The 26,976-nt window shown below is 33.8% G+C and overlaps 8 protein-coding genes across 12 annotated transcripts; 2 read left to right on the forward strand and 6 right to left on the reverse strand.

Moving 5' to 3' along the window:
- Positions 1-121: 121 nt before the first annotated feature.
- Taf7 (TATA-box binding protein associated factor 7) lies at positions 122-1,957 on the reverse strand. The gene has a single exon (XM_015935535.3). It carries the CDS (start codon positions 1,619-1,621, stop codon positions 449-451), a length of 1,173 nt encoding a protein of 390 aa, XP_015791021.1. The 5' UTR covers positions 1,622-1,957; the 3' UTR covers positions 122-448.
- A 2,446-nt stretch (positions 1,958-4,403) lies between these two features.
- Positions 4,404-7,443, forward strand: LOC107367698 (uncharacterized). Of its 4 annotated transcripts, none has more exons than XM_015935436.3 (3): positions 4,404-5,001; positions 5,199-5,888; positions 5,970-7,443. In XM_015935436.3, the coding sequence occupies exons 2-3, from the start codon at positions 5,663-5,665 to the stop codon at positions 7,097-7,099; spliced, it is 1,356 nt and encodes a 451-aa protein (XP_015790922.2). In that variant the 5' UTR covers positions 4,404-5,001; positions 5,199-5,662; the 3' UTR covers positions 7,100-7,443. The 4 variants fall into 4 exon arrangements, with proteins under 4 accessions (XP_015790922.2, XP_015790925.2, XP_015790923.2 ...); XM_015935439.3 differs by having other exon boundaries at positions 4,427-4,860; XM_015935437.3 differs by having other exon boundaries at positions 4,630-4,871.
- Positions 7,444-7,703: 260 nt separating this feature from the next.
- Positions 7,704-12,521, reverse strand: LOC107367697 (WD and tetratricopeptide repeats protein 1). Its single transcript, XM_015935435.3, has 6 exons — positions 11,882-12,521; positions 11,356-11,402; positions 10,779-11,280; positions 9,580-10,718; positions 9,232-9,424; positions 7,704-8,593 (listed from the first exon to the last, which is right to left on the reverse strand). The coding sequence occupies exons 1-6, from the start codon at positions 12,014-12,016 to the stop codon at positions 8,408-8,410; spliced, it is 2,202 nt and encodes a 733-aa protein (XP_015790921.1). The 5' UTR covers positions 12,017-12,521; the 3' UTR covers positions 7,704-8,407.
- A 294-nt stretch (positions 12,522-12,815) lies between these two features.
- On the reverse strand, positions 12,816-13,789 carry RpS15 (ribosomal protein S15). The gene is made up of 3 exons (XM_015935440.3): positions 13,598-13,789; positions 13,283-13,517; positions 12,816-13,071 (listed from the first exon to the last, which is right to left on the reverse strand). Exons 1-3 carry the CDS (start codon positions 13,696-13,698, stop codon positions 12,958-12,960), a joined length of 450 nt encoding a protein of 149 aa, XP_015790926.1. The 5' UTR covers positions 13,699-13,789; the 3' UTR covers positions 12,816-12,957.
- Positions 13,790-13,948: 159 nt separating this feature from the next.
- LOC107367791 (double-strand-break repair protein rad21 homolog) lies at positions 13,949-16,387 on the reverse strand. Its single transcript, XM_015935541.3, has 4 exons — positions 15,667-16,387; positions 15,045-15,598; positions 14,388-14,966; positions 13,949-14,296 (listed from the first exon to the last, which is right to left on the reverse strand). The coding sequence occupies exons 1-4, from the start codon at positions 16,286-16,288 to the stop codon at positions 14,165-14,167; spliced, it is 1,887 nt and encodes a 628-aa protein (XP_015791027.2). The 5' UTR covers positions 16,289-16,387; the 3' UTR covers positions 13,949-14,164.
- Positions 16,388-20,868: 4,481 nt separating this feature from the next.
- On the forward strand, positions 20,869-23,189 carry LOC107367721 (uncharacterized). 2 transcript variants are annotated; one of them, XM_015935474.3, is made up of 2 exons: positions 20,869-21,124; positions 21,337-23,189. In XM_015935474.3, exons 1-2 carry the CDS (start codon positions 20,980-20,982, stop codon positions 23,040-23,042), a joined length of 1,851 nt encoding a protein of 616 aa, XP_015790960.2. In that variant the 5' UTR covers positions 20,869-20,979; the 3' UTR covers positions 23,043-23,189. The 2 variants fall into 2 exon arrangements, with proteins under 2 accessions (XP_015790960.2, XP_015790961.2); XM_015935475.3 differs by having other exon boundaries at positions 20,869-21,055.
- On the reverse strand, positions 23,178-24,282 carry LOC107367723 (uncharacterized). Its single transcript, XM_015935477.3, has 2 exons — positions 24,074-24,282; positions 23,178-23,955 (listed from the first exon to the last, which is right to left on the reverse strand). Exons 1-2 carry the CDS (start codon positions 24,081-24,083, stop codon positions 23,240-23,242), a joined length of 726 nt encoding a protein of 241 aa, XP_015790963.2. The 5' UTR covers positions 24,084-24,282; the 3' UTR covers positions 23,178-23,239.
- A 66-nt stretch (positions 24,283-24,348) lies between these two features.
- On the reverse strand, positions 24,349-26,243 carry LOC149094649 (fatty acid synthase-like). Its single transcript, XM_089269705.1, has one exon. The coding sequence runs from the start codon at positions 25,918-25,920 to the stop codon at positions 24,859-24,861; it is 1,062 nt and encodes a 353-aa protein (XP_089125831.1). The 5' UTR covers positions 25,921-26,243; the 3' UTR covers positions 24,349-24,858.
- Between the last annotated feature and the right edge of the window lie 733 nt (positions 26,244-26,976).

The raw sequence follows: 26,976 nt of genomic DNA on the forward strand, positions 1-26,976 counted from the left end.
TAATTCAAAATCAATGTCTGGACAAAATGTTTCAGCCTTTGTCAGTCAAAAGTGGGACTCCAATCATATCAATTTAATATAAATTAGTCAAGTGAGTCGCTTTCATGAAACCAAAACTTGATTTAATCAATAACAAATTAGGTTTATTATGTCTTTTTTGGTGATTATTTTAGTCAAACTTGGTATTTAGATTTAAAGTATGAGACCACAAGGAAAATTACAATAAACAGAATCAATAGTTTAAGTCATTAAATTATACAAACAGCGTTTAGTATTAAACAATTTGAAGCTGGAGACAATTCTCGGATTGAATCAGAAAATAACAAAATAATGGATTTGCCTTTTGGATATTGAAAAATGGTGAAATTAGTCATTCTATTTAGTTAATTTGATGACTAAATTTATTAGTAAATTTATGAGGGGGAATTTTTACACAGAACGGATGTTTTTATAATTGCTGATTCAAAACCATAAGGATCTCTTCATATTGGCGTCTTTTCTCCATTTCCTGGTGCTTCAGTTCATCAATTATACCTTGGAATCGGGAAACTAAAGCTGTATTTTCAATGTCCGTAATCTCGGCTTCTTGGATTTGTCGTTTCTCTCGAATTGTAGCAATTTCACTTTGAAGTTCGTTCAATCGATTAACTAGATCATCATTTGCTGAGGCATTCATATCAGAATCTCCCATTTCATTTGCTTCCTCTAAAGCAGCAACTGCAGCAGCCGCAGCGGCACTCGATGACTCACTTGTAATATCATAAGACATGTTACCATTTCCAGTCCGGTTTTCTTGTTCTATTAACATTCCAGGAGTGAATTCGGTTACATACTTATTTTCTGATGTGCTTGGAGCTTCTTTATGAGAACTGTTTGCTTCTCTCAGAGGAGGAGAAGAACCGCGACTTCCTTCATCAGTATCTTGGGCTCTGGTATCTTCTTCATCCGAGCTACTTAAAACTTCACCGAATAAATCGTGTTCGACAATGTCCATACTTTGAGAATTATTAGAAATGACTCCAGAAGGTCCAGCACTTTGAAGTCCTTGTTTAATTTCTTTATTCTTTTCATCAGTGTTGACAACTTCATACCTAACACTAATGGCTTCACTGTCAGTTCTGAAAAGTCTCTTCACTTCCTTTTCAATCTCAGGAACATCAAAAAATTTTTTCTTTAAGGTTTTTCGGAATCTTTTTTTCCTCACATTTTTCAACGGCGGTGTAACTCCATGAGGATATAGAAACTTTTTATCTTTGCCGTCCTTTTTCTTGGATTCTTCTCCTTCTGGTTTTTCCTCTTCAATCTCATCTTTACATATCATCATTTGACAAATATCGGCCGTCTTGTAAAATGTTTTAGCATCCAATGTTTTGAGTGACTCAATGATACAGGGTAAATCAACAATCTTAGCCGGTAATACCCAGCCATCAAATCGAACAGTTCCATGTCTCATGTCATTCTCAACTTGAATGTTAAGGCGATCCTTTAGGTTGAGAACACCGCTGGCAACAACAGAGCGAAGAGTAGCAGCAGGCAAAGGTGGCAGGCGCAAAATAAATTGTGATTCCAATTCAGTGTTGCCATCAGAACTTTCAATAGGTATATCTCCTTTATCAGGCATATTAGTATTAAATAAATAACGAGAATAAATTCAAATATCAGTCAAAATAATAAAAAATGATGTGATTCATAAATAAACAAACCAAGAAATAAAAAAAACATATGCAGCAGTATTTTTCTAAAAACAGACACAAGATGTCTCTACATGATAACTCTTTGAGTTTTCTGCATTTTTGTCTTTTTTAATGATTTTCAATGATTTACTTCAATGTAATTTTACAATTAATGATTTTGTTAGTTAATTAAGATGGTGATTTTCAATTTGGCTTATTTAGTTTTTCAAAAACTGATATGATTTTTTGTAGATTGAACAGCTTGTTAACGCTTAAACTTGCACCTTCAAAATTATTGTGCTTTTAGGTGTTGAATAGGTTACATCAAGATTAATCAAAATGTATTGGTTTCAAATTAAGATCTGCTCATCTTGAGATGATTTGGATAAAAATTGTATTTAAACAAAATTAGCAAAAATAGATGATAGTAAAAGTGATTATTAGTTATTTTTAACAACACAATTAAAGCTATAACCACTGTTTTAAGGTTCGATTGGGAAAAGTAAAAGTCGTTTGTTAATGAAAACTGTTCTTCAACATGATAATCAACTAATGAAAAGGTAATTAAAAAGTCACAAAAGGATGTAACCGTATTTTGCTGTTTAATCAATCGCAAGTCATTATATTGATTATTGGGAAAAGTAATTGGGTATTTATGTGTATAATTAGATCCATAATCTTCCTCAAAATCAAATCAATTGAAAAGCAGCCAACCTTTCAAAATATGACTACAATTGAAGTGACAACAGATTTAATAACTAGCTGTTATTTAACTATTATACATGTATCAAGTGAAATCTTATGCTTCAACTAATTTATTGAAATGTTAACCTTTAAATAAGCAATGATAGACTGAAATGATTAACAAGCTATATCCAATCACTTAGATGAGGATAGTAATTGAATCAAGAGTCGAGCATTTCTTGAGTAAAAACAGTAAAATTTGAATTAAATTGAGGCAATGTTGTTGAAACAGAAAGCAGTGAATGTACATTTTGCCCAACAGTAATGATATTGACGTTGAATCTCCTCAACTGTTAACCAATAATTAAACTGATTGATGATAGTATGTCAATGGTAGTAATTATGTCTTATTAGCTGTAAAGTTGTTTTGAAAAATTGTCTTATAACAGAGGTAAATGAATGCAGCTAAACTCTTGATAAGTCAATCGTGGTTAGAAGAGGTTAATCAGCTTTCATAATTTGATGTACTCTCACAATTGTGTGACACTGGGTAAATACAAATCACACTAACAATTAGATTCATTGTTGAATACACCAATCAATAACAGAATTTTGATTCTTAAAAAAGTATTGCTTACATTCAACAACTTGCAATTATGTTTAGTAACCAAAATACAAAAGCACTCTTGAAAACAAATCAATTTGTATTCAACTAATCAAATAATTTTGGGTTCAAACCCAAGTCAATAGGCCTTAAAACTCAATTATGGGTTAAAGGATGTGTTATGTCTATTGAAATAATTATAATTGCTGGAAGGTTTAAGCTATAATTTACATATTTATACAAAATGCTTGGATTTCTTGGATTGGGATAGGAAAATATGCTTCAAAGTTGCTTTCTTTTAATAATTCATCTTGTAATTGAGAGGAATTAAATAGCTATGAGTTGATTATGATTGAAGTGGTTTCACACTGACTCAATTGAAACAAATGGTCAAACTGATGGTTTGCTTACATCGGAGATGCGACTCAAGTCAAAATATTTTCAATTGAATTTTCACAACTCTTATTTACAGTAGTCATTGAGCCTTGATTAATTTAATCATTTGCGTTGACATCTTATTTGACAATTTGTTTCATTCCAGTTATGACGATGATAAATGACAAGAGTTTGTATCAACTTGGATTGGTAAACGAGAGTTTGATTTATGTTTCAACAATTTGTTCAAAATGCATTCATTATGAAAGTAATGTTTGCATAATTTATTGATTGTTAGAGGCAAAAATAATTTGACTTTTATCCGTTCAAGAAGATAAAATCAGTAAGTTCAGAAATCAATGATCTTAAAGTGATATCGACTTGATATATTTGGCTAACTTGCGACTAAACACTGTTGGTACGCTTCTGTACTTATCCATACTGATTTGTATGCATAGTCAAGCTCTTAGTTTGATAATGACAGTGAATGTTTAAAGATAATTATCAGCCATTTTGTCCTTATTAATCCCTAATGAAAACCCTGATTTTGTGTGGTGTTAACCAATCACTTTTCATTTTCAACCTTAAACGATACTTTCTCTGAATTCCGATTACAATCATGATTGCCAGGAGGACCTGTCAATCTTTATTAAAATTTATCTTGATAGACAGCTCAATTGTTATGCACAAGTGTCAAATATAATTAAAATTGAAGCATAGATTGAAATTATGCAAAATATAAATGATTAAGCTCGATTATGATAAAAGATTCTGATGATATAATCCATTCAACCAAGATAAACCAAGCTAAATTCATTGCAATAGCTAAATCAAGCCTAAATCTTCAAGTCAATTTGAGATTAATTGCCATTCTATTTCAAAACACACCAATTTAATTTTAATGGAAAGGGAAGAGAGAAAAATTGAGTAGATGAAAAATTATTGAAATGCATTTCCGTGGCTAAATTGAGCATTGATTTAGACATTAAAAGTGATAATCACCAGGAGATTCATCACAGCCAATTGGTTTCCTAACAGTAACTGGATAGATAGGGTATATGGTGATGAATCCTTTAATCACATCTTTAATAGAGGAAAAGACAATTTGATGAAATATTGTTTTCACTTTTTTCTTGGAAAATTAACATTTTGTATTAATTTGCTTTTCTTGAGGGTGATTGACTTATTTGTCTTACCATTTTAACCCATTACTAATCATTTGTTCAATTTAACCGTCACCAGTTATACCATTTTGTCACTTGAAGGCGCAGCCTTTGATTTTATCTCTTTCTTTTTCAAACGAAAACGTTTTGAGAATGAAATCTTTAGCTTCAGTTTTTTTAGATTATCTGACTTTCTTTTTGTTCCATCTTCTCATAATCTTGAAGGGTAACCCTGAGCTATCCGTGATTTGTATTGTTTTTCAGTTCAATTGCAACTATTATAACAATTTATTGAAACAACATCATCAGCATTAATATCGGCAACACAAGTCGTTTTTCAAGTTGAGGAGATAACATAAAGGTAATAAACATGTACGTGATTACTTTCTCATCATTGTCTCCCAATATTTATACCACAAGATTGAATTAAGAGGAATCAAGGAATTAATCTCGCTTACAACTTTTAAATTTATTTTCTTAAATACCATCAAAACAATTACAGGTAAGAACAATCAATTGACAGTGAGTTTATCTTTTTATAAACAGCAACAGTAAGCTAGTTCCTACTGCTTTATTTGTTTTTGAGTGAAGCGCACTTTAAGTTATTAGTTGCCATTAATCTCGAATTAAATATAACTAATTTTCAAAGATAATAATTGTATTAATAATCCTTCTTCCTTATCTATTTGATTTATCCAGCCTCCTGCATCATCATCGCCATCCTTAGTTGGTCCTAACGGTTTCCCTGTTGTATCCATTTGTCAACTGGTTCAGTAAAAGTAGCTGACAATCGCATAATCGGATGTTACTATTTGTATACAAATCGTCGCGTTCTGGTTGACCGAACCATGGTTTCCACCTTCCTTTGAAACACTTCATTCACCATATAAAACTGAACAATCATTTGATTTTACGGTTTATTTAGTATCATTGATGAGTGCCTGATGAGTTGAGAAAAGAAAACATAAGCTTTAAAAAGTATCATTTCTATAGCGAAGACAGTTTTAGTTTGTTTATAGCGTATTGCTTAAAGGTTCAACTGAAGTGATCAAAAATATTATTTAAGTTCAAGTGAACTAGTATATAACTATAGTATACAAATTAGATATTTAATTCAATTTGAATTGTATAAGTGTTGTGATACAAATTAAGGCGCTGAGGCCATGGCGTCAACTATTTTCTATCAAATCATTTTTTTCACCACTTTTATTTGTGTCAATAATTGTGTCAATGGAGATGCCAATGGTGTAAATACAAATGTTTCTTCCACATCACCCATTACGATTGCTGGTAATTTATCTTCACCAGTAGTCCAACTTTCTGCTAATGATTCTAAAGTTGATTGGATTCAATCAGTGCTACAAGCCTATGAAGCTGGTACGGATAAAGGTATTTTCAAGTTATAATTGTGTTTTTATGTTCGTTGTTTATTTTCCTTTGCTACAAATATAAAAATTTATTCTCTTCTAGGCTCCAAAACGACCAATGGAACCAATGATTTGGATACAAGTGCTTCAGGTCATAGATACCGTGTAACCCATGTTAATCCTTCACCATCATCTTATGAAGAAGATGATTATCGAAGCCGTGCTTCATCAGCTTACCGTGGCTCATCTTATCACCATCATCATCACCATCGAGGCAATCAGCCTTTGAGTAGTTATGAATCAAATGACAACCATGACAATGATCATCGTGATTACCATTCCCATCCACCCAAGTCTCGTTCATCTAGCTCAAGAGATGATATTTCACCTGCCCCGTTAAGTGCACGAGATGATGCTTCTCGTAAAACTGACCCTGATTTTGGACAACATTATGATTCTGATGGTCATCGATATGATTTTGGTTATGATGTTAAAGATAAAGATGGTGCTCAAGCTTTCCGTAAAGAAAGCGGAGACGCTAAAAGTTTAAAAGGTTCATATGGAATACGTGATGTTGATGGTCGTCTGCGTATTGTTCGTTATGTTGCCGATGAGAAAGGTTTCCGTGCAAAAGTGGAGACAAATGAACCAGGAACTGGTAGTGAAGATTCAGCTAATGTCTATTTCAACGGTTATGATGCTGAAAGAATACCTTCTCATGAAGTTGTCCATAAAGATCGTGGTCAACATTCCTTCAAACATGGACACTACAATAAACATACTCCTGCTGACTCTGGTCTCTATGATGACCATAGAGAGTATGTTGATGAACAAAGTAGCGACGAAGTTTCCGGCTACCGATTACATGATCAAATACCAATGGAGATACAACCCGCTGTAGGACCAAGGATGAGATTTGCTACTGTTCCAATTGATGCCAATATGGTTGATACCGTAGATCCCGATGGATCAGTCGCTGTTGCTGCAGGATTATCCGGCTCTATGGATGGTTTATTACCAAGAACACCTTACAAAGATGTGGCTTCACCTTATCACACCTCTTTACATCATCATATCCATCATCATCCCTCTTCTCCCCTGGACTTAGGACACGCACACAAATTTAGTCGACCAATGTACTCAAAACGTCGCCAAGACTCTAAAGTAACCGACTTCACGTATAACATTCCTTATAACAGCATAACAGGGTTTTTCAAAACAAGGTACTTGTAATATTTTATATCATCATTATTTTGTGTCATCATCTCAATCAAAAATGTCATCAATATTACTTTGACCATTTATTTTGGCTAACGTCTAGTTACTAATTTTTTGTGAACAAAACCTTTTTTTCGGCGTAAAAATACTTTTACATTAACTTTTTAATTCATCTGATCAATATTTTTGTTATGAAAATTTTAATTTTCTTGCCTTTTTTGCTAATATATACTCTTTATTATTGAACTAATTGTCTTTCCAAGCCGACAGAGTTACATGTCAATATTTTCCACCGTAAATAATATTTTTGAAAAAATGTAAATACAATCAAATTGAAAATAAATGAAGCGTACCAAAGAGACGATATGTTGTTCAATTATTGTAATCAATAGGTAAGTAGCCCTTAGGAACTAATTTAATAATAAATCTAGAACTAATTTTACTACTAAAAGTTATGCAAAAATAAAATACCGTAAGTGATTAAGTTGATTATCACAGTAATAGTAACCATTCCAAATAACACTGACGGACTGATGCACTAAAGAGAGACATAATAATGAGGCCAAAAGGTTGGTTTTGTGAGTGGAAACAGAGAGAAAGAAATACAAATCAATTAGTATTTTTGTTACCAATGAAACAGAGGGAATTGACAAATGATTTATTTTACAATTAATTAATCTTGTAAGTTGAATGTTTCAAATTATGCACAGTTTCGACTCTCATTATAATAGCAGTTTGCCATTAACAAGATAATTAGGCTTTACTGTTGTTATCATTGAAGATCATGCATGAATTGACAAGATCCTCTGTTGAGTTTCTTAAAGAACCCATGCATGTTTCATGGAAGATGATAAAAGATTGGATGGAAAGATTGAAAAAGGATAATGAGTGAATGACAATGAACATGTGATGAATGAGAGAGAAAAACAAAATGAAAATAGAATTAGAATTTGTAGTGTAACATCAAGAAAATTTGGTTCATTGGTTTCAGGACTTGTGTTTGATGTGTTTTCAGATTAATACAAAAAAAACAAAAAAATACAACTTAAAATTAGGAAAGATTGTTTTTGTTTAACCCAAAGTCAATATATTTAAACATTCTTTATGATATCAATGAATCTATTTTTACGCTTGTTTTTCACTAAATGATTCCAACTTGCAACAACATAGGAACAAAATCTATGGTGATATTTATAGTTGTGTCGGGATTGGTTGTGAGAAGATCATTCAGAGGTGTTGGTTGGCTTTTTAGATAAATATAGTTCTTTAGCTATAACAACTGAATATAAGCGCGTTTGTGAGCGTGCATCAGATGGGATATCTTTAACTAGCTCTACATTGAACTAGCTCTTCGGGATATTCAGAGTTGTCTGAATCAAATCTAAATCGATAGCCCATATTATAAATTGCCAACTCGCCAGTTTGATTTTCATACATAAGCTTCTGATTTGAGCTTGCAGCTTCGTTGATATCTTCTACTTCAGTGGGTTCGACGCTATCAGGTCCATCCTGAGACAGGAGTACAATGAATAAAAGAAGAAAGGAGAGAAAGAAAAGATTGATCATTAGAACTTGAAGATCAATATCAAATTAATGTGAATGTAATTTCAGGTATGTTTCAGCTTTGAATAGCTTTTAAGAGATAAGGTTAAAAGCGATCAATTGAAGCGTTATATACTTGTTATTGTTATTTGTAACAAAATTAATGTATTATCTGCACTTAGTAAGCAGATAAATAATAAATGATGCGAACCAATTACAGTTGAAATGTCAATTAGAAAGCTGAAATGGTGAATAAATGACAATTTGAAGCAAGAAAGGGGAGATTCTTGACCTGCATTTAAATAGATGTCCATTGAAAGTTGATTAAGATTTGGTGATACTAATTGTATAATGAAGCTGATTATTCTGATCTTAATAGTGTTTTACAAACTATCGTTGATCAACACGAGTCTTATAAAGTAATAAAGTCTAAAAAACATGGCTGAGTGAGGCTGACAAATTAAACTTTTGAATGAGATTTTTAAACAATCAATGGACAAAAAGAGGCCACACAAAACGGCCTTATTCAGGTAAATCTAACTCTACTTATTATAATTGTATCGGGTGTCAAACTAAAACAACGCATAAATCAACGTTCAACTAACCTCAGGTTTAGGAGCCCATAACTTGACAGTTTTTTCAATCCCGCTAGTGGCAAGAAGACAATCGGTAGGATGAGGCTGTAAACAGTTAACTACGGCCTCATCTGCTTTTAAGACACGCACGATGTTAGTCGTTTTGCGATCCCAAATAAATATATTACCATCGTCAGAGCCCGCAACAACATACTGGTCATCTCTGAAAAGAACAAAATTATATAAAAAATGTTAAAGAGGTTGAAACTTTAAAATTTGAAGTAAAAATCAATGAATGTAATAAAAATTTTCATTCAAATTGTCTATCGATGATAAAAATTAAAGATTTAGATTTTTGATTTGAATGATCAAACAAACCTTCCAAAGAAATTTGCTTCTTTTATGTCAGTTGTTGTGTTACAATGGCCGCAAAAGCGTTGCTTGAAATCGGCTGCTCTTGCTCTCCAAGTGATCTCTTTTTCGTTGAGATTAGGTAATCTTGAATTGAATGATAAATTTCTTGGAGCTGATGATGAAGATGAAGATGATGACGAGACAAAAGCTGTCACTGCAGCTTCTTCTGCATCATCAAGTTCAGAGGCACTTAAACACTCTCCTTTGGATGATGTGGAAGCTTCTTCACGTTCTTTTAATCTTTCCAAGCAATCTTTGATTTGTTTCTCCAATTCAGAACATGATTGATCTTTAGCTTCTTCTGGGAATGTTGATTTGAACTTTTCAAAACACTCATGAGCTTCTTTATATCTTTTTAACTCACTTAAACAACGAGCCATGCGAAAATGAGCTCTAAAATAGCCTTTATCTAGCTCAAGAGCCTTGTAACAATCTCTTAAAGCTGCATAAACATCACCATCCCAACCTCGCTTCATTAAAGCAATTGCTCTGTTACCATGAAGAACAGCCGCATTTGGACAATGGACGATTGCTTTATTATAAAGCCAAACAGCATTGATATAGTCTCCCTTATCGAATCGCTCATTAGCTTGTTCCTTCATCAGCTGGACTTTAGGTGGAAGTAATTGCTTAACCCCATAAACACTATAATATTTAAGATTAGATGGCCGATGGAAGCCATTTTTAGTTTTAGCTGTGGGCTGGTTCTTCGTTCCATTGGTTTTTCCGTTGTATTCACAAGTACCATTGGTTGAATTTTTATTAGATGTTGAGCTAGTTTTTTTAGAAGAGACTGTCGTTTGAGTTGATGATGGAAGATAGTAACTGTGTAATGTCTGAACTTTGTTTATGTCATAAAGGTATATCTGTTCACTACCGAGATTGGCCAGAAGTTCATTCCCTTTAGAATTGAATGATACATATGTACACGTTACAGCCGGCTTTTTCTTTGAATGTAGATGACCAGCGATGAAGTATTGGACACAATTATGAGGTAAATTTGATGGTGGAGGAACCCATGAGGGATCGTCATTTTCTTGCTGTTGATTTGCCGCTCGCCCAAAGCTGGACATAAGGAAACTAATTGAGCTAGATGGTGGATGCTATAAAATTAATTGAACAAATATTAGACTCGATATATTTTGCATATTGTTTCTAATTACCTTTGCTTGAGTTAAGGAGATCATTCTTCTGTCATAAAGGCGGATATAAGGGTCATTAGCACCAATTGCTAACAAATGTGGTTGTACTGGATTAATTGATATACATTTGACTTCTGCAGAGGGACTAATGTGACTTGTTAAATTAATTAACACATTGTTGCAAATTTGAGAGCACCAATGTTTCTCTCGAAGATCAAACTGCAAAACAAAACCATCTTCTGCTGCTGACATAAAGACATTAGGTTCATTGGATGGAGTGGCCAGTCTTTTTACTCGATTTGTATGACATGTACAATTCAATATACATTCAGAGGCAACCATATCATGAACTCGGATAACAGCGTCAGCAGCACCGCTGGCAATACAGTTTCCAGAAGGTGATTTAACATATTTTACAGAGAAAATATTTCCAGTATGTCCACTTTGAATAGTTTTAACACATTTTCTTTTATAAGGATTCCATAAAACTATGTTACAATCATCGGATCCACTGGCTAAAAATCTGTAGACCAAAGAAAAGTACTTTTAGTGGTAATGTTTTTTAAAGAGCAAAGATGTATTCAAAATGAGTACTTACTGCCCTGAATCGTGCCATTCCAAACAATTCACACATTTTGTATGCTCCTAGAGGGAAAAAATTATCAATGAGAGCATTAAAAAACATAACAATAAAAGACTAGCATTGTATTTCATCACTCTAATGAAATACTAGATTATGTAAAAATCGAATGAAAAAAGAGATGACCATTGGCTAATATTCTAATTTTAGCTAGTCTAAGTGCGTAGATAATTAAATGAGTAGATTAATAAAGAGTTAAATATACTCTATCAAAGCCATGCACAGTAACCGGTTCATCACGGTAAGCCTGATTGCTGTCTCGGGTTTAGAAAAACCATGAGCTTATGCTCTGTTTGTTTTTTAAGCTTCATTATCTAATACAAAATGAATTGATTGAGAATAAAATTTGCATAATTCTTCAAGAACAGGAAGGTAAAGAGCAAGCAATAAAGGATAAAGTAACCATAGCAAGTAAGGGTAAGGTAAAGTTCAAACAAAAAATGGTATTGGAAATAAATCAAGGCAAAAAGAATTGAGAACAAACCTTAAGCTCGTGTATCATTCCAAGTCTCTTAATGAGACGATCGGTGAGGTGGAATTTTCTTTCAAATTTCAATCTTGAATTATCTTGAATTTGCCTATTAATATTGGCTGAAACAATATTGTTGTCCCAACTCATACTGTTATTCGATATTTATTTTAGGTTACCAGTGAGGCGAAAACAGCTGAAGCACTATCCACTAAGAGTTCACAATTAAATTAACCGGATTTCAAATAACACACTATTAGGTTGCCACAAAACTTTAAATGTTGGCGATAATGACGATGATGATAAGGCTGATTCAATAAATTAGTTAATCGAGGAATAGCTAGAAAAGAAAAGCTATCTCAAGAAATGTATCCTCTTTTCAAAACGAAATTCTTTATATCTTTAGACAGTCCTCAAAAATTCAATCTTACTTGAAGCAAACAAAAGAGATAATCTCATTAACTGTTGGTCACAAATATATAGATTTTAGTCAACATAAACAAATAAATTATAATTTGAAAGAAAAATAAAGCAAAAAATCACACAAAATTAACCAATTGTATTGAATGGCAAAGTAACAACAGAAATAAGACGCTAGCTGTATGTTTATATTGGGAGTTATTATTATCATAGATGGCACCTTTATCTATTCGGAAGCAAATTTTCAAATTAACTTTAATTGAAATTTTACAAATTTCATGAGATTTATTTTCTGGTCGACTTTTACAGTTTTTACAAGAAACATGAATGCCCCATAACGCGGAAATGTTGATTGATATTAATCTGAATATTACTCTAAACTGGACGACAAAGATCAAAGGGCATTAAAATCAGACTGGATTAGATGGTTCATCAACATAGTTTGTCACTAATTATAAAATATCGTTTAAAATGATGACAAAGTTAGGAATATTCAAGTTGTAAAGCAAATAGAGCAGCCTAATGAAGGTATTTTTGGAAGAATTGAGTTTATTCGTACCAACTCATCTAGTAATTTACAATTTTCATAGTTGACTTTCCCGAAAATATTCAATTAGTCAAGAACAGTTAATTCTTAGAAAGTTGAATTGAAAATTTATTGAACAATTTCTCTATTTGAGAGGTATAAATCTTGAAGAGTGGGTAGCACCAATACCGGGTCTTCCGTGCTTAACAGGTTTGTATGTGATTGAAAACTCTCCGAGATAATGTCCAATCATTTCTGACTGTAGGTTACAGAAAAGGAGAAAAAAGACTAGAATTAATAAACATTCACCAAAAAGTTTCAACTTGAACGCAAGAAATTGATTCAGATAGGAAGGACCATCATAAGAATTAACTTCTGGCGGAAACCGCGAATGATTTCGTGATTTTTTTCATCATTTTAGATAATGAATGCGATTGGATATCGCTAAAATTGCAATATAACCATCTTACCTTAATTTCAACTTGGTTGAAAGTTTTACCATTGTAAATTCCTACAACACATCCAACCATTTCAGGTAAAATCAGCATGTCACGAAGATGAGTTTTAACAATTTCTGGCTTCTCTAATTCACCACAGGCTTTCTTGGCTTTTCTCAATTTCTTCAATAAAGCCATTTGTTTTCTCTTCAATCCACGGTTGAGTCGACGTTTAGCTCTAGCATGGAAGAGTTCTTTAAGATCAGCCCTGAAAAAATAAGAAAAAGATAATTAACATCAAATAAGAGGAATAAACTATAATCACTGTTACAATGTGAAACTACTTACATTTCCATATCCAAAAGTTGATCCAAATCAACTCCTCGGTATGAATATTTCCTGAACTGACGTTTTTTCTTTAAATCGGCGGCTGCACTATCGTCTTCCATCTTGATAAATTAATTAATTAAATTAAATTAAAATTACCAACTAATATAAATAGATGAACAATCAATGTGTAATAACCCGACACAAGCAAATTCAACAACTCTAAAAAACCAGCACTACTTCCGTTTCCTTAGCGATTCACAGATAACAGAGCCATCTTGTGGAAGAGTCGCGTAAGTAAATGAGGCAAAAATGAATTGAATTGAAACCTATTTCCATGTGTGTTAATTAAAATTAAAGGAACGAATTAAATAACAATTAATGTTTTTTTATTAAGAAGTGACAAAAAATTTTAACTTTTTAACTCAATTAAAAGTTAAATAAAAATTGATGTTAAACAGGGAATAAATTGAAGAATTTAAGAAAAATAAAGTAAAATATTTGATTAGAAAATTCACTTTTGTCGTTTGAACATTTGATAGGAAATTTTACAAAAATGACCAGTTTACGTGAACGATTTTTCCATGTCTAATAAACATCAAGAGTACCTCGAAAGTTGGGTCCTTTTGATATGTAAATCTCCTCATAATATTGTTCTTGTGCGAGAATGATTACACATCTTTTGTGAAGAGCCAAAAGCTGGAAAAAGGTCAAAGCAGCCTGAGAAATAGAAAAATATTTTTAGATTAAATTGAAAACAAATGGACACAATAAACAACGAACATAATGAATAAAATAAACGGATATGCACCTTTTTCCTGTTGCAATCTTGAGTCAACTGAGAAAAGGAGACAGGTTCAGATAGACTCTGAGATAGCTGAGACAAAATCCCTTCTTCGGGTGTAGATGAAAATTCTGATTGGCTTTGTGAAAAGAGCGGAACTTCTTCTTCGGGTGGATCAACATCCATGTGAGTTTTTTCAAATTCAATGATGGATTCTCTGGGTAAAATCTCTGGTTCATATATAGTTCCTCTACGAGCTTGCTCTTGAGATAAACGTCGACGTTTTCTGCGACGTTGGCTGCCTCTTTCCTGAGATGGTTGAGAAGATTGCGATTCAGGTACAGGTTCTTTCAGGCCCACTCTAGCAGTCGGCTCACTTTCTGTTGCTTTTTCTTGCTCCACTACTGGAACTTCAGGGATTGGTTCCTCAGGTATATCAGGTGGAGGTAAATCATTTATTTCCTCTTCAAATAAAACACTAGGCAATTCTTCATTAGGGATTTCTTGATCGGGAGCAGCATCGGTGGGATTTGCGTCTTGGGTTGGAAGTAAATCATCATCATCATCATTACTATCTGATTCCATTTTGAGACATGATTTGAAAAGCTATCGAACGAAGACACATAAATAGAATTAGAATGTAAAATAATTAAAGAACGTTGCAGCAATTCGAATTTTACTCACCGCTAAGGCAATTGACGATACATATTTAGTAGATGGATTGTTCAACAAAACTGTATCAGTTCCGCTTGCCTTTGTCATCATTAAAAATTTAGTAGAAGGAGCACGTTCACGTCCACTAGTTTCCGAGGCATCACGAAAATTTCCCATCATTCTAGCTCGTGGTATAGAAGTGACTTCATCAATCAATACTATGTTAGCTTTCTTTCTTTTAGCTCGTTTATGTGACTCGTCAAGTGGTTCTAAAACTAATTCCTCGTCATTCAATTCCAATCTTGAATATCTAGAAGTGCTAGTTCGTCGAGCTTGTTCCATTGATGGACCGGCCACCGGTTCGAGATTGTCAACATTTAAAGCTTCGTCAGAAGGCTGCTCTGGATGGTCTTCTTGTACATCAGGAGCAGGAGTTGGTTGTGTTGGTAAATCAAAAAAGTCAACAACAATATCAGGGCCAGCCCCGAGATTTTCAATATTTTCAGTTATGTTATCATCAACAGTCGGATGATGTTCTTCAATATTCTCCTGACGCTCGTCTTGCACTGGTTCTTGTGATCGACCTGTGAAAATTTTTCAATATACATTTCAATTAGCATTTCATAATTACAAAAAGTGTTCCATAACGTACCTGAACGTTTCTTGGCAGCTTTACTCGTTGATGGTGCATGAATATCGAAAACGGTTGTAGGATCTTGATCCAGATTTCCACCAAAGCCATCATCTGTGAAAACTCTGTCTTCAAACAGGATTTCATCCGTGTGAATTGATTCATTTAGAAGATTGTCATTTCTGAGAACATCTAAACTCTCAAACTCTTCACTAATAACTTCAGCTAAATCTCCTAAAATACGAGTTTTTGTAGCATTTATTATTTTGAACTCAGAGGCACCACAACTCTCAGGAAGCAACTCATAATCTAAATTATCATCACTCAAATTGATATCACGGGTTGATTGGTCGAGCAAATCGATTCCTTGTTCTTCAATAAATTGTGGAACATGATAGGCATACTGCAAAGCATCAGACAGTAAGTAAGAAACTTGTTGATTAAACAGATAACTAATACCATATAAAAGATGAGAAGAGAGTCGTAGAGACATTAAAACCCGGGAACAAAGAATGGCTTCAACTGATTCAGCAACATTGACATTGATTATATCTTTTTTGGACAACTTTTTCCGATAAGTAGCAGCTAACCAAACTTTAGCAAGAGGTCCTTTCCTGCCTAAAACAAGTGTATGATAAAACATTATAAAAATAAACAATAAATAATAACTGAAACAAAAAAATGAATCACTAATGTAACAGTTACTTTCAACTTCGAATGAACTTTGTTAGTAATTGAGTAATGGCGATAATTTTTCGTAACATTTTATCAACAAATAGAACCACCAGATGGCGCGGTAACAATTCAAATCAGCCAATGAGCGACGAGAACCAAAATGAAAAGTTTAGTCGTTACTATGGTAAACGCGGTTAAATCTTGTAAAAATTTTTGATTGCTAATTAACCTAATTAATTAACTAATTTCAGTGTCTTACATCTATTTTTATTACTATCAAAGTATACACTTCTATCCTGCATCTAACTGACAAAAGAGAACTGGCCTAAAAGTCATTCTTCTCACGTCTCAACGAGTATACTAAAATGGGTGACCCGGACCTCGTGGTAACTCAATCTGAGCTATTAAAAAACCAGCTAAAGGTGATGGAAACATATGTTAAAAGCCTACTTACTACTGCCTGCCTTCGTGACAACGGAGAAAATGTGACTGGACGCTTTGAACAACTACGACTTATGGTGGATCAACTGGTCCTAACAAAGGAAATTAGAGCTGCCCATGAATCGATTGCTTGTCCTCACAGCTCCTCCATTGAAACTTATGCTGACAAAGTAAAGAAGAAAGAGATTTCAAAATTAATCATTATCCAACCCAAAGGTGAAACAACTATAAATGAAATCAATACGGAAATCAACAATATAATAAAAGCAGACAAGGGATTGATTGTGGACAAGGTCTTCTCAACGAAGAAAGCTGTCAAGATGATATCTACTGACTCGAAAATCATTAACAAAATTAACAACAAACTGAAAGAAACAACAATCAAGGAAAACTTTGAAATCAGTGAACCACCAAAGCTCCTACCACAAATATCTTTCGTATTGAATACGGACCAATTTGAGGAGGAAAAAGATTTTATTCAAAGAAACAGCCTAAATCCAAATGGTCAATGCAAATTTGTTGCTAAGATTGAATATACTGACAGATATGGTAACAGTAAAACCAAAGTTATTGCCAGATTATCCTCTGACAATCGCTCAATAATTGAAAAGCGTGGCAAAGTTCACTCTGGCGGACAAAGCATACCTTTCAGAGACAATTTTTACGTTAAAACATGCAACACTTGTTACAAGACCGGACATACCACCAAACATTGTACAACAAAAAAGACCTGTGAGACATGTCCTCTGCTTCACCCGCATAAAGAATGTCTCCCACCAAATGACAATATCTGTCTACTCTGTGCTAACGCTGGACTCAAGAACTTGAAACATAAACAAAGATCTAACCAATGTACTACATACAAGAATGAAGTCAATAGACTCATCAGCTACATTGATTGGGATTACAATTTTTAAATGATCAAAATAATTTCTCACAATTGTAATAACTCAACAAATACCACCAGCGACAATATAATTAATAACAATCATGCTGACGCGATTCACCTACAAGAAGCCAACATGATAGCGGCTTTTGCCTCAATAACAAATCAAAAACAAGTTATAGTTAATGGAAGAAGTGCAACGATCGTTGATAAGGACAATCTGCTTGCCACTCATCGTATTGGTAGAGCCATCATAGTGTGCCGAGCCTTAATCAATCAAAAGGCCATTACACTGGTCAATCTCTACATACATCCAACAACTACCAACAAAGAATATCAAGATGAAGTCGACGCACTCCATAAGACACTCTCAGGCTATAAAGACTCTCCGATTGTTATCACCGGTGATGCCAATGCATCACACTCTACTTGGTCATACATAGTTCCACCGAGAAAACTTGAAAAGGGTAATATCTTGGCTCGTGCTCTTAAAGAACTACATATACATCCTGCTATAAAACCTGATCCTTCTAACTATACTTACATACATGCAGTCAACAAATCCGAACATTGGATTGACATAGCTGCAACCAATCTCACCAACCTCTATGGCAATCCTAAAATCACGACCAAACTCTTCGATACTGAGATAGATCACCGCTGCATGTCCTTATGGATTAAACTGGGGAAAAAATTACCTCGAAAAAAGTATAACCAAGCGTTAAATATTGCATCTTACAATGATAAACTTGACCAACTCATCAAGAGACAACAAGACCCGTTGGCCTTTGAAGACTCCACAAAACTTGATCTCTCACTTCTCAACCTAAACAATGACTCTAAACGCATTCACAATGAATCAACATTTAAACAACAAATCAAAACGCCATGGCGAATTTTGGAAAATTACAAATCGATGAATAAATTGATCAAAACACTCAAGAAAGCAATCAAACTCTCGAAGGATGCAACCTTTCTGGCACTCCAGATCAAGTACATTAAAAAGTACATGCATACCCATATGAGACAGAAGTTGGCTACTCAATATAACATCAAACTGAATCCTACTGTAACCTGGAAAAAAATTAACTCCCTTCTTCGAGGAAAAAACGAACCCAACCAAAACTTCAACACCAATGTCCTAAATCTCCTTTCTGATTACAACAAAGACGAAACACCGAAACAACCGAAAATCAAAATTCAGCTACGAAAACCTGACAAATTGTATATAAATAAGGAAATACTCACCAACCTCACCAAACAAATCAAAAACTCGGCTCCTGGCAATGACTCCATCAAGAAAACAACAGCATCTTACCTTATTACCAACAACTCCGAATACTTCATTAACCTATACAATACATTAATACACAATAGCTACTTCCCTCTTGCATGGAAAATGTCAAGAGGTGTTATATTACCTAAAAGTGATGGTATCAGGACACGTTTAATACAGTGCACAAATGTCTTCAGTAAAATACTTGAGACCTACATCAATAATGAATTATCTAAAGCATTTCCAACAGAGACTTTTCTCTATCAACATGCGTACTTACCTGGGAGATCGATCTCGACATGTCTATTGTCCATTTTCAACCAAAAGGATCACTACAATAATGCTGTCCTTCAATCTGACATAACTGGTGCATTTGACCACATCAGACATACGTCTTTCATTAATGAACTTAATGGCAAAGTAAACATCAATATACTAAGACTGATAATTTGCTTCCTCATTGACAGATACTGTCTAATTGAACATCAAAACTCAACGTGGTCCTGTCCGATGAAAAATGGTGTCCCACAAGGTTCGATCCTGGGCCCCAAACTCTTCATCATAGGCCTAAACTCAGTACTTAAAAAAATGACCCCTTTCCTAAACAAAGACCCCAGCTATGGAAGAGTGGATCCTATGGCTCCAACATATTATATCAACATCTACGCGGATGATCTCTTTGTAACTATCAAAGGTTACAGACTGGAACACACAACAATTGAAAAGGACTGCCAAAGAACGGCTAAGGCAGCTGATAGCATCATAACCATGTTTAACAAATACTTCAATGAAATTGGACTCTCAATTTCAAGTCAAAAATCGCACATCATTGTCAAACATGTAAAAATGGAAACCATGAAAAAACACACCACTATCCATACCTCAGATCATGGCAACCTCCTTGGCCTACCTGTCAAATTCATAGACTCCTTTAAACTAGACACTGACAAAATTATAGACAAGCTAGAATCCAGAATTAATGAAATCACATTTTCACCCAACCTCCTTAAAACCTTTCCCTCAGATACTCTTAAAACCATCATCAATGCCCTAATAATTAGCACAGTCCTACCCTACTCAACCTTACTTCTAAAACCACTAATCAGAAACAAAACTTTTTGCAAGAAAATTGACAAAACCATTCACTGTAGATTTTCAAGACTTTTTAATATCAAACCACTCCAAAACAGACTCAGTGCCTATGCGATGTTGGGTATCACACCTGCCTGGCAAACAATCGTCAGAACAGGATATAAACAAATCCTGGACATAAACGTATCACAAGCAATCAAATGGAACAATGACCAATTCAAGGACATTCACCCAACAATCCGATCTGACTGCAGTTCCTGGAACAACAAACTACAAGCGACTGAATATGCACAACAAATTACCAACATCATCTGGCAAGACAATATCAAAAGAAATAGCCACAAAAATCTAAAATACATCTTACCTACCTGGAAACTACTCAACACTGTTGGAAAACTAAATAGACTCAATATTTTCTCATTAGGCTACTACAATTTTATTAGTACTGAAACCATCTGCTCTTGTGGGTCAGAGAAACCTGACAATATCCACTGGATAGCACAGTGTACAGAATACTCAGAACCCAGAAAAAGACTAGAATCAGTAATTAACCAAAAATATAAAAACAATATTACTGTACCTCAACTTTGTATCTTAAAACCAGAACTCTGTAAAGAACTCTTAGAAAAGATCTTTCATAATGAAATATTTCATAATCTTACCAAACCCTCATCAAAATCACCACCAATCCCTTCTTAAATTGTACACCTTTCACTTCCCCTCATTCAAAACATACAAATGTAATTGACTCAAAAACCCTACTAAATTGATTTTCCCGCGGCGCCAACAAAAGCTGCAAGGAGACCACACCAGTGGTACTTCCTGAATCCTGTACCTACTTTAGGCACAAATAAAAATTGTATCACTTAAGATAACTATTGGATTTTTAAATTTTTGTTGTACTTAATTGGGATTGTTAAATTAATTTTTATTTGTTTGTTTGATTTATTAGATTGCTCGAGTTATGAGTGAACGACTTAAAAGGAAGTCAACTCCATCATTGGCAGACCTTTCATCGCCCAGTGTAAGGAGAACCTCAAGTCAGTATCATATTAATTGTATTCCTACTCCTGTTGATGTTTCTGGTGAAGTTAATCCTGCACGCCATGGTTTGTAATGCTCCTTTTGTTGCACATTCCCTAGATTGTTTACCATTTCCCCTTGATTAACTTACCCTTGACCAATCTAATCCCTATTTATCAAATATAGCATGTTATTTTGACTGTATTTGTTTGTCTTATCCCTCACTATTCACCCTACCTTTACTTGTTTTTTTTCATTCTTAATACTTTATCCTTTGATTTATTTGAATAATTAACAGATTCTATACGACCGATTGCACTTAAAAGCCCTGGTCGACGTAAATCAAGTCCTCTATCCGTTAACAAGTCTTTATCAACAATAAAATTGAGTCCCATCAATGTAACTTTTACGCCTGTCATTGCTGAAGTTGATAGCCCTAAAGTTTCACATGAACATGAACAGAACAAGACAGACGATCGTATCGAAGATAAAGTTTGTGAAATCATTCAAGTTCCTCAACTTTCGGGGATCAAACCTCTTATCAATGAAACTTTAAAGACTACCAACAAAGAAAACTCACTTAGTATAGTAACCACACCTAAATTACCCAGAAAAGAAGTCGTATCACCAACTTTCCGATTAAAAAGATCCAATCTCTTGAGTGATTTGGGTAAAATCTTCAACAATGTGCCTGTTGACCAATTCATGGAAGGTGTTAAGGAAGATTCATTCGATGAAATGACTTTTTGCGGTCAACTTATGCCTTTAGAGGAAGAACCGGCTGAAGAGAAATCTAATGAAGAATTGACTGAATCTACTCTTATCAAATATATGTGTCAATCATGGAAAATGCTAACTAGTGCTCAAGAAAGAAGAGATAAATTATACGACGTGAAATGCTCTTTTGGATCAAGAATTATTCAAATCTGTGACAATGTTTATCGAGGACTTGATTCCTTGAATACACGATCACCTGATTTCAAGGGAATGGTCGAACTTTTTCTAAGTCTCTCAAATCTGTTTGAGCTATCTCGGTGTTGGCTGGCTAATTATCCAACAGAATCAGCTATTTCTTATCAACAGACATTAACAAAGCTTTTCAAGTCTGCTGAAGATTCTATCAATCAACTCAATGACTCAGGATCGAATGCTAAAAGAACAGCACAAAGATATCTAATGAAACTTGTTTTCCTCATCGGAAAACGATTACTCGAAGTTAACTCTTCCTTAGAAGAGAAAGTTTGGACAATCCTTATGGAAGATGTTCAAGATAATCTTGCCAAAGGAAGCTCAACACAATTTTCCGTTACTCTGCATACTGTTATTGACCAGGTATCCAAATCTCTAATGAACGTTTCATCAATGTCCCATCAAGCCTTTGTAACCAAAAAAAGTGAACCCATCCGATCTCTTTTGGAAACATCAATTGAACTGCTTGATGAATTACAGCAAGTAATGAAGAAATTCAAAATATGGCATGAATTTCATAATGGTGAGAACACCATGACCAAAATGTATGAGTTACAATTCTTGTGGCACTCAGAAAATTATCAATACCTTAATCTACTTTATTCCTTAATTATTGATTATACCAAAAATATTATCAAAGTCATTGAGGAATCAGGTTGTATCACTGAACTTCCACTGTTAGAGAAAATATTATCCAGCATTAAAACCAATTTAAATGGTATTCAAAGCTCACTACCCTTCTCATCTGATAATGAAGCTGATGGAGATAATGTATCAGAGTCAGTTAAACTTCTGAACGATCTCGAACAAGCCATCAGACAATCATCTACAATAATTTTGAAACAAAGGAACTTAATTACAACATCATTCATCTGTTGTAAAGGTATTCTCAAAAGCTTGCCAACTTACAATCCATCACCAGCTCTGGAATTATCAATACAATCGAATGAAGCTGAATCTGAAACTGGAAACTATAACAGAAGAGTTCATTTCTCGAATAGCATTACTGAAACAGCGACAAGCGAGGAAAAGTAAACTAACTCAACTATTGTTTATCAACGCGGTTATTATATTATCAAATGTACTCATATATAAGAATTTTGATTAAGGATTGAAGTTTTAAAAACATAAGTTATATTCCTTTTTTGTATATCAAATAAACAAAACTCATATGAAATGAAACTTTTATTGAACTTTTTTTTAAACTTCTTTTTAGATGTTCTCTTAGATCATTATTTAGACTCTTTTTTATGCTGTCTGAAACATGGGGTTTTAGATTTTTTATGCGTCTCCCAGTAAGAATATATATTTTCTTGCGTTTTAATATAAAGAATATTTTCTTCGTTCCAATAGTGATTGGCTCTTGGGCGTAAGTTAAACTTTTTTGGCAATAATTTTATCTTTCTTTCTTTATAATAAGCTCTTTCCCTGTACTTTCTTTTGCTCTTTTCTCTGTGTCTTTCCTCTTCACTCATTTCCCTCTTAATTTTTGATTTTGAAGAAGATGGTTTCTTGAATAATTCAAAATCTTCAATATCTTTCGGTTCTTCTTTAGCTTCCAACTTTATCTTAAATTCATCTGCCACGTTTTGCCACTGTTCCTCGTTTGGCCACTGTGCCTCGTTTGGCCACTGTTCTGTTTTTTGCCACGGTTCCCCGTTTGAATCCGATTCTGTGAGATCAATCACTTTATAACTTTCTCTTTCAATAAATAGTTGTAATTGGCGCAAGCAATCGGGCTCTGACGGTTCTTGGGAAGCTAAAATTTTATCAAGAAATTTTTCCTGGTCCTCGCTAGATTGTTCACAGATCTCCACCGAGTGTAAAAAACTTCCAAGTATATCGTCTATTGTCATGTCATCTTCAAATTCGGAGCTTGGTACACTTGATTGACTTGAATAATTGGTTCTTTGAGTTTGCTCGAAACATTCCGCTGATTGGGTGATTTCTTAATAAAATAAAAAAATAAAAATAATTTAATCAATATATCAATTTGTATATAAAGCTAAATTTTCGACAAAGATTTTCTTAAAGCACTATTAAAATAAATAAAAAATACTACTTACCTTCTTCCATTGTAAATCAATTTTATAAATTTCAAACTCCAATTGAAACAAAACAATAAATTGACAATCGAAACAAATTGAATAAACAAATAATCAAATAAACAAATAAATAATCAAAACTTTAATTGGAAGTTGTAAATGAAATTTAATTGAAAACTGCAAATTAAAGCAACTTATGTTCGATTGAACGGTTACTCATCACGCTAATTTAGTCTTAAGCCATTGATAGATGGAGCTAGTTGTTTAGAATTGTTAAAAACTGTTAAAAATACAAATTGTAAACAAATAAAGTGAAATTTAATATCATCAATTCGGAAATAAGCAATTTACGATTAATATTACAAGAATTTTTTCAATTTAATAAATCATAGATTAAGTTTATAAGGAAAGAAAATCATTTCTTGAAGTTTTTAATGATAACTATTTTTCATTTCATACGTTCATTTAGTTTGACTGTTCAGTTGTTATCCTTTTTTGTAATCATCTTTTTTTTTATTGTGTTTCACGTTTTGTCTGGATTGTCGACAAATCAAAGGACAATCAAATTAATTGGTGATAGTCAAAGGAGGAAAACTTTCAGGGTGAAGTCAGGAATAAAGCAATTTGGAGACAATCTCTTCTGGTGATTGCAATCGTAGTTATCTTTCAGGTTGACACACAAGGAAGAAAAAAATGGAAATTAATTATACAAAACACCAACTACTTCAACTGAACTTTTTCGTCATTCTCCTTCTCTTTTATCCTGTTGTTCAATTGGCTCGTCTCTTTTTACATGGAAAACTTGATTACCTGACCTCGTAAACTCCAGAGCTTTGGGAACCTTTAAGTAAAAAATGCAGTCTATCTGAAGAAAGGCCAATTGAATCGTTGGTGGATGTAGTATTATTGTTATCTAGTATTTCAAACAGTTGTCCAGTTGAGGCTATCTTGGCATTATTATCCAAATCATCCAAACAAGGTACTGTTAAATATATAATTGACTCTGGTGCTTTATGGTTTGATTTAACGAAGGATTCAAGTATCGATCGGTAGTTAACCTCGATGATGATAACATTACTAGGTAATTCATTGCAAGCTTCACGGAACAAAATTGGCGAAGTAATGTTACGAAGGAAATATCTTGGACAAGAAAGACGAAGACAATCTTCCGTTACTGCAACCGTAGTGCTAACCCATTTATTTGATCTTGGCTTGGGTGAATCTATCAGACGATACAAGCTTTCCATTGCTGTGTCTTTTAAATAATCCATTTGGGAACAATGAAGAGCTGTTGAATAACTTGCAATTGGTGAACATTTAATTTTATCCATTTTTAATTTCTCCAAGACTTGTTGAACATTCTTTTGAGATCCAGCTATTGTTATACAATTGTCGGTATTGTGAGCAGATACGTAAACACCGGAATTGGAGAAAAAGGATGAAAATTCAGACTCATTTTGATGAACTAAAGCCATTGCACCTCGACGAAAACCTGAATCATCAATTTTACGTCCAATGGTTCGAGCTAAGATAATTGCAGTCTCTGCATCATAACAGCCATCCATATAACTGGCAGCAAACTCACCAATTCCATATCCAATGAAACCATCAGGAGCAATACCCAAAGACTTTAAAAAAATGATGAGAGACGATTGAAGAGCCGTAATGGTGGCAAAGACGGTGGCAAGAGTTGGCGATGAACCTTCACTGGTAATTGTTTCAATCAAATTGAATCCAGTCTTTTCTTTCAACGAGCTACACAATTTAACAAAAGGTGGAAATGTCAATATGGAAACTGACGGTGATGGATCATAAGCTTCCAAACCAGGAAAGATGAACCAAATTGGTTTACTCTGAGTTGTAGACATGATTAAATCAAGATCAAACCAAGAAAGGAATACAATCTCGTATATCAACACGTTAAAAGGTGAAAATTACGCACGAAAAAATTGAATAACGAAAATTAACAAGGTATTCTTATTAATATTTCAATTGACTTCACTTGACTAATAGCGTTCTTTTGTTTTTGTTTAAGTTACTCAACTAGAATCACTGCTATAATCTCATCCATTCCAGCCAACAACGGTGACTGAACCTGCAAAAATTTTCATCCCGACACAATTCACAAAATCACCTTTTCTCTATTATTGTGATTCTCCTGCTCTCACTCACCGACTCACTATTTTCCTCTCTCATTAACTTCTATCTACCTCATTTCCACTGAATTTCACTTTCATTCTTCATCATTACCTCCTCTCATTTCAGTCTTTCACACTTGCTGTCTCTTTTTCTCTTTCGATAGCTACTTTTTTCCCTGAAGGCAAACCGGTCTATCAAACTTTTTTCCTCCAATTTCAGGTTGGCAATCAAATTACGATTTCGCAGTAACACGAAATATCCTTTTTTACCCTAATTGAATGGTCTAAAAATCGTGTTATTGAAGCTGTCACCGCAAAAATGATTTTTCATTTCTATTTGCATTACCCATCTTATATCAAATCTTGCCAGATTATCAGTGGAACCATCTCGCACAATCTCTCATCTAATTAGTTTCCCTTTTTGCTGTTGTAAGACTTAATTGTTGTCAAATGTAAAACTCTCAAATAATTGACTTTTGCAAACAATGATCATTTTAAATTGACCAATTCAAGGCTTAACTCATAAGAAGAGAATCATTTTATTTTCTCATCTTTTCCTTCACAACTTGATTGTTGTATTCATCTTTTTCCAGCACTCAAATATATTTCAAGTTCATTATCTTTCTCCACACCAATTTATCATAGTTTAACATTATCCAATATCATTTTTTCACGTGTCACACTCCATCAATCAAATCAACTAATTATTACCTTTTTCCGTCTCATCCTTTTACAGCCACACTCAACCAATTCTGTTTATCCAATTGGAAGGTTTTCAGTTAAAGT

Source organism: Tetranychus urticae, chromosome 1 (assembly GCF_039701765.1).
Source record: "Tetranychus urticae isolate SD_2017Ah chromosome 1, NJAU_TeUrti_SD_1.0, whole genome shotgun sequence".
Classification (NCBI taxonomy): Eukaryota; Metazoa; Arthropoda; class Arachnida; order Trombidiformes; family Tetranychidae; genus Tetranychus; species Tetranychus urticae.

Bases quoted from the DNA above. Each gene is read 5' to 3' on its own strand.
- Taf7 (XM_015935535.3), bottom strand. From the start codon at position 1,621: ATGCCTGATAAAGGAGATATACCTATTGAAAGTTCTGATGGCAACACT.
- LOC107367698 (XM_015935436.3), top strand. From the start codon at position 5,663: ATGGCGTCAACTATTTTCTATCAAATCATTTTTTTCACCACTTTTATT. The intron at 5,889-5,969 runs GTATTTTCAAGT...ATTCTCTTCTAG, and splicing joins TGAAGCTGGTACGGATAAAG to GCTCCAAAACGACCAATGGA.
- LOC107367697 (XM_015935435.3), bottom strand. From the start codon at position 12,016: ATGAGTTGGGACAACAATATTGTTTCAGCCAATATTAATAGGCAAATT. The intron at 11,281-11,355 runs GTAAGTACTCAT...TTTGGTCTACAG, and splicing joins GAATGGCACGATTCAGGGCA to ATTTTTAGCCAGTGGATCCG. The intron at 9,425-9,579 runs GTTTGTTTGATC...TGTTCTTTTCAG, and splicing joins GAAGCAAATTTCTTTGGAAG to AGATGACCAGTATGTTGTTG.
- RpS15 (XM_015935440.3), bottom strand. From the start codon at position 13,698: ATGGAAGACGATAGTGCAGCCGCCGATTTAAAGAAAAAACGTCAGTTC. The intron at 13,518-13,597 runs GTAAGTAGTTTC...TTATTTTTTCAG, and splicing joins CAACTTTTGGATATGGAAAT to GGCTGATCTTAAAGAACTCT. The intron at 13,072-13,282 runs GTAAGATGGTTA...TGTAACCTACAG, and splicing joins TCAACCAAGTTGAAATTAAG to TCAGAAATGATTGGACATTA.
- LOC107367791 (XM_015935541.3), bottom strand. From the start codon at position 16,288: ATGTTTTATCATACACTTGTTTTAGGCAGGAAAGGACCTCTTGCTAAA. The intron at 15,599-15,666 runs GTACGTTATGGA...AAATTTTCACAG, and splicing joins AGCTGCCAAGAAACGTTCAG to GTCGATCACAAGAACCAGTG. The intron at 14,297-14,387 runs GTGCATATCCGT...TCTATTTCTCAG, and splicing joins AAGATTGCAACAGGAAAAAG to GCTGCTTTGACCTTTTTCCA.
- LOC107367721 (XM_015935474.3), top strand. From the start codon at position 20,980: ATGAGTGAACGACTTAAAAGGAAGTCAACTCCATCATTGGCAGACCTT. The intron at 21,125-21,336 runs GTTTGTAATGCT...AATAATTAACAG, and splicing joins AGTTAATCCTGCACGCCATG to ATTCTATACGACCGATTGCA.
- LOC149094649 (XM_089269705.1), bottom strand. From the start codon at position 25,920: ATGTCTACAACTCAGAGTAAACCAATTTGGTTCATCTTTCCTGGTTTG.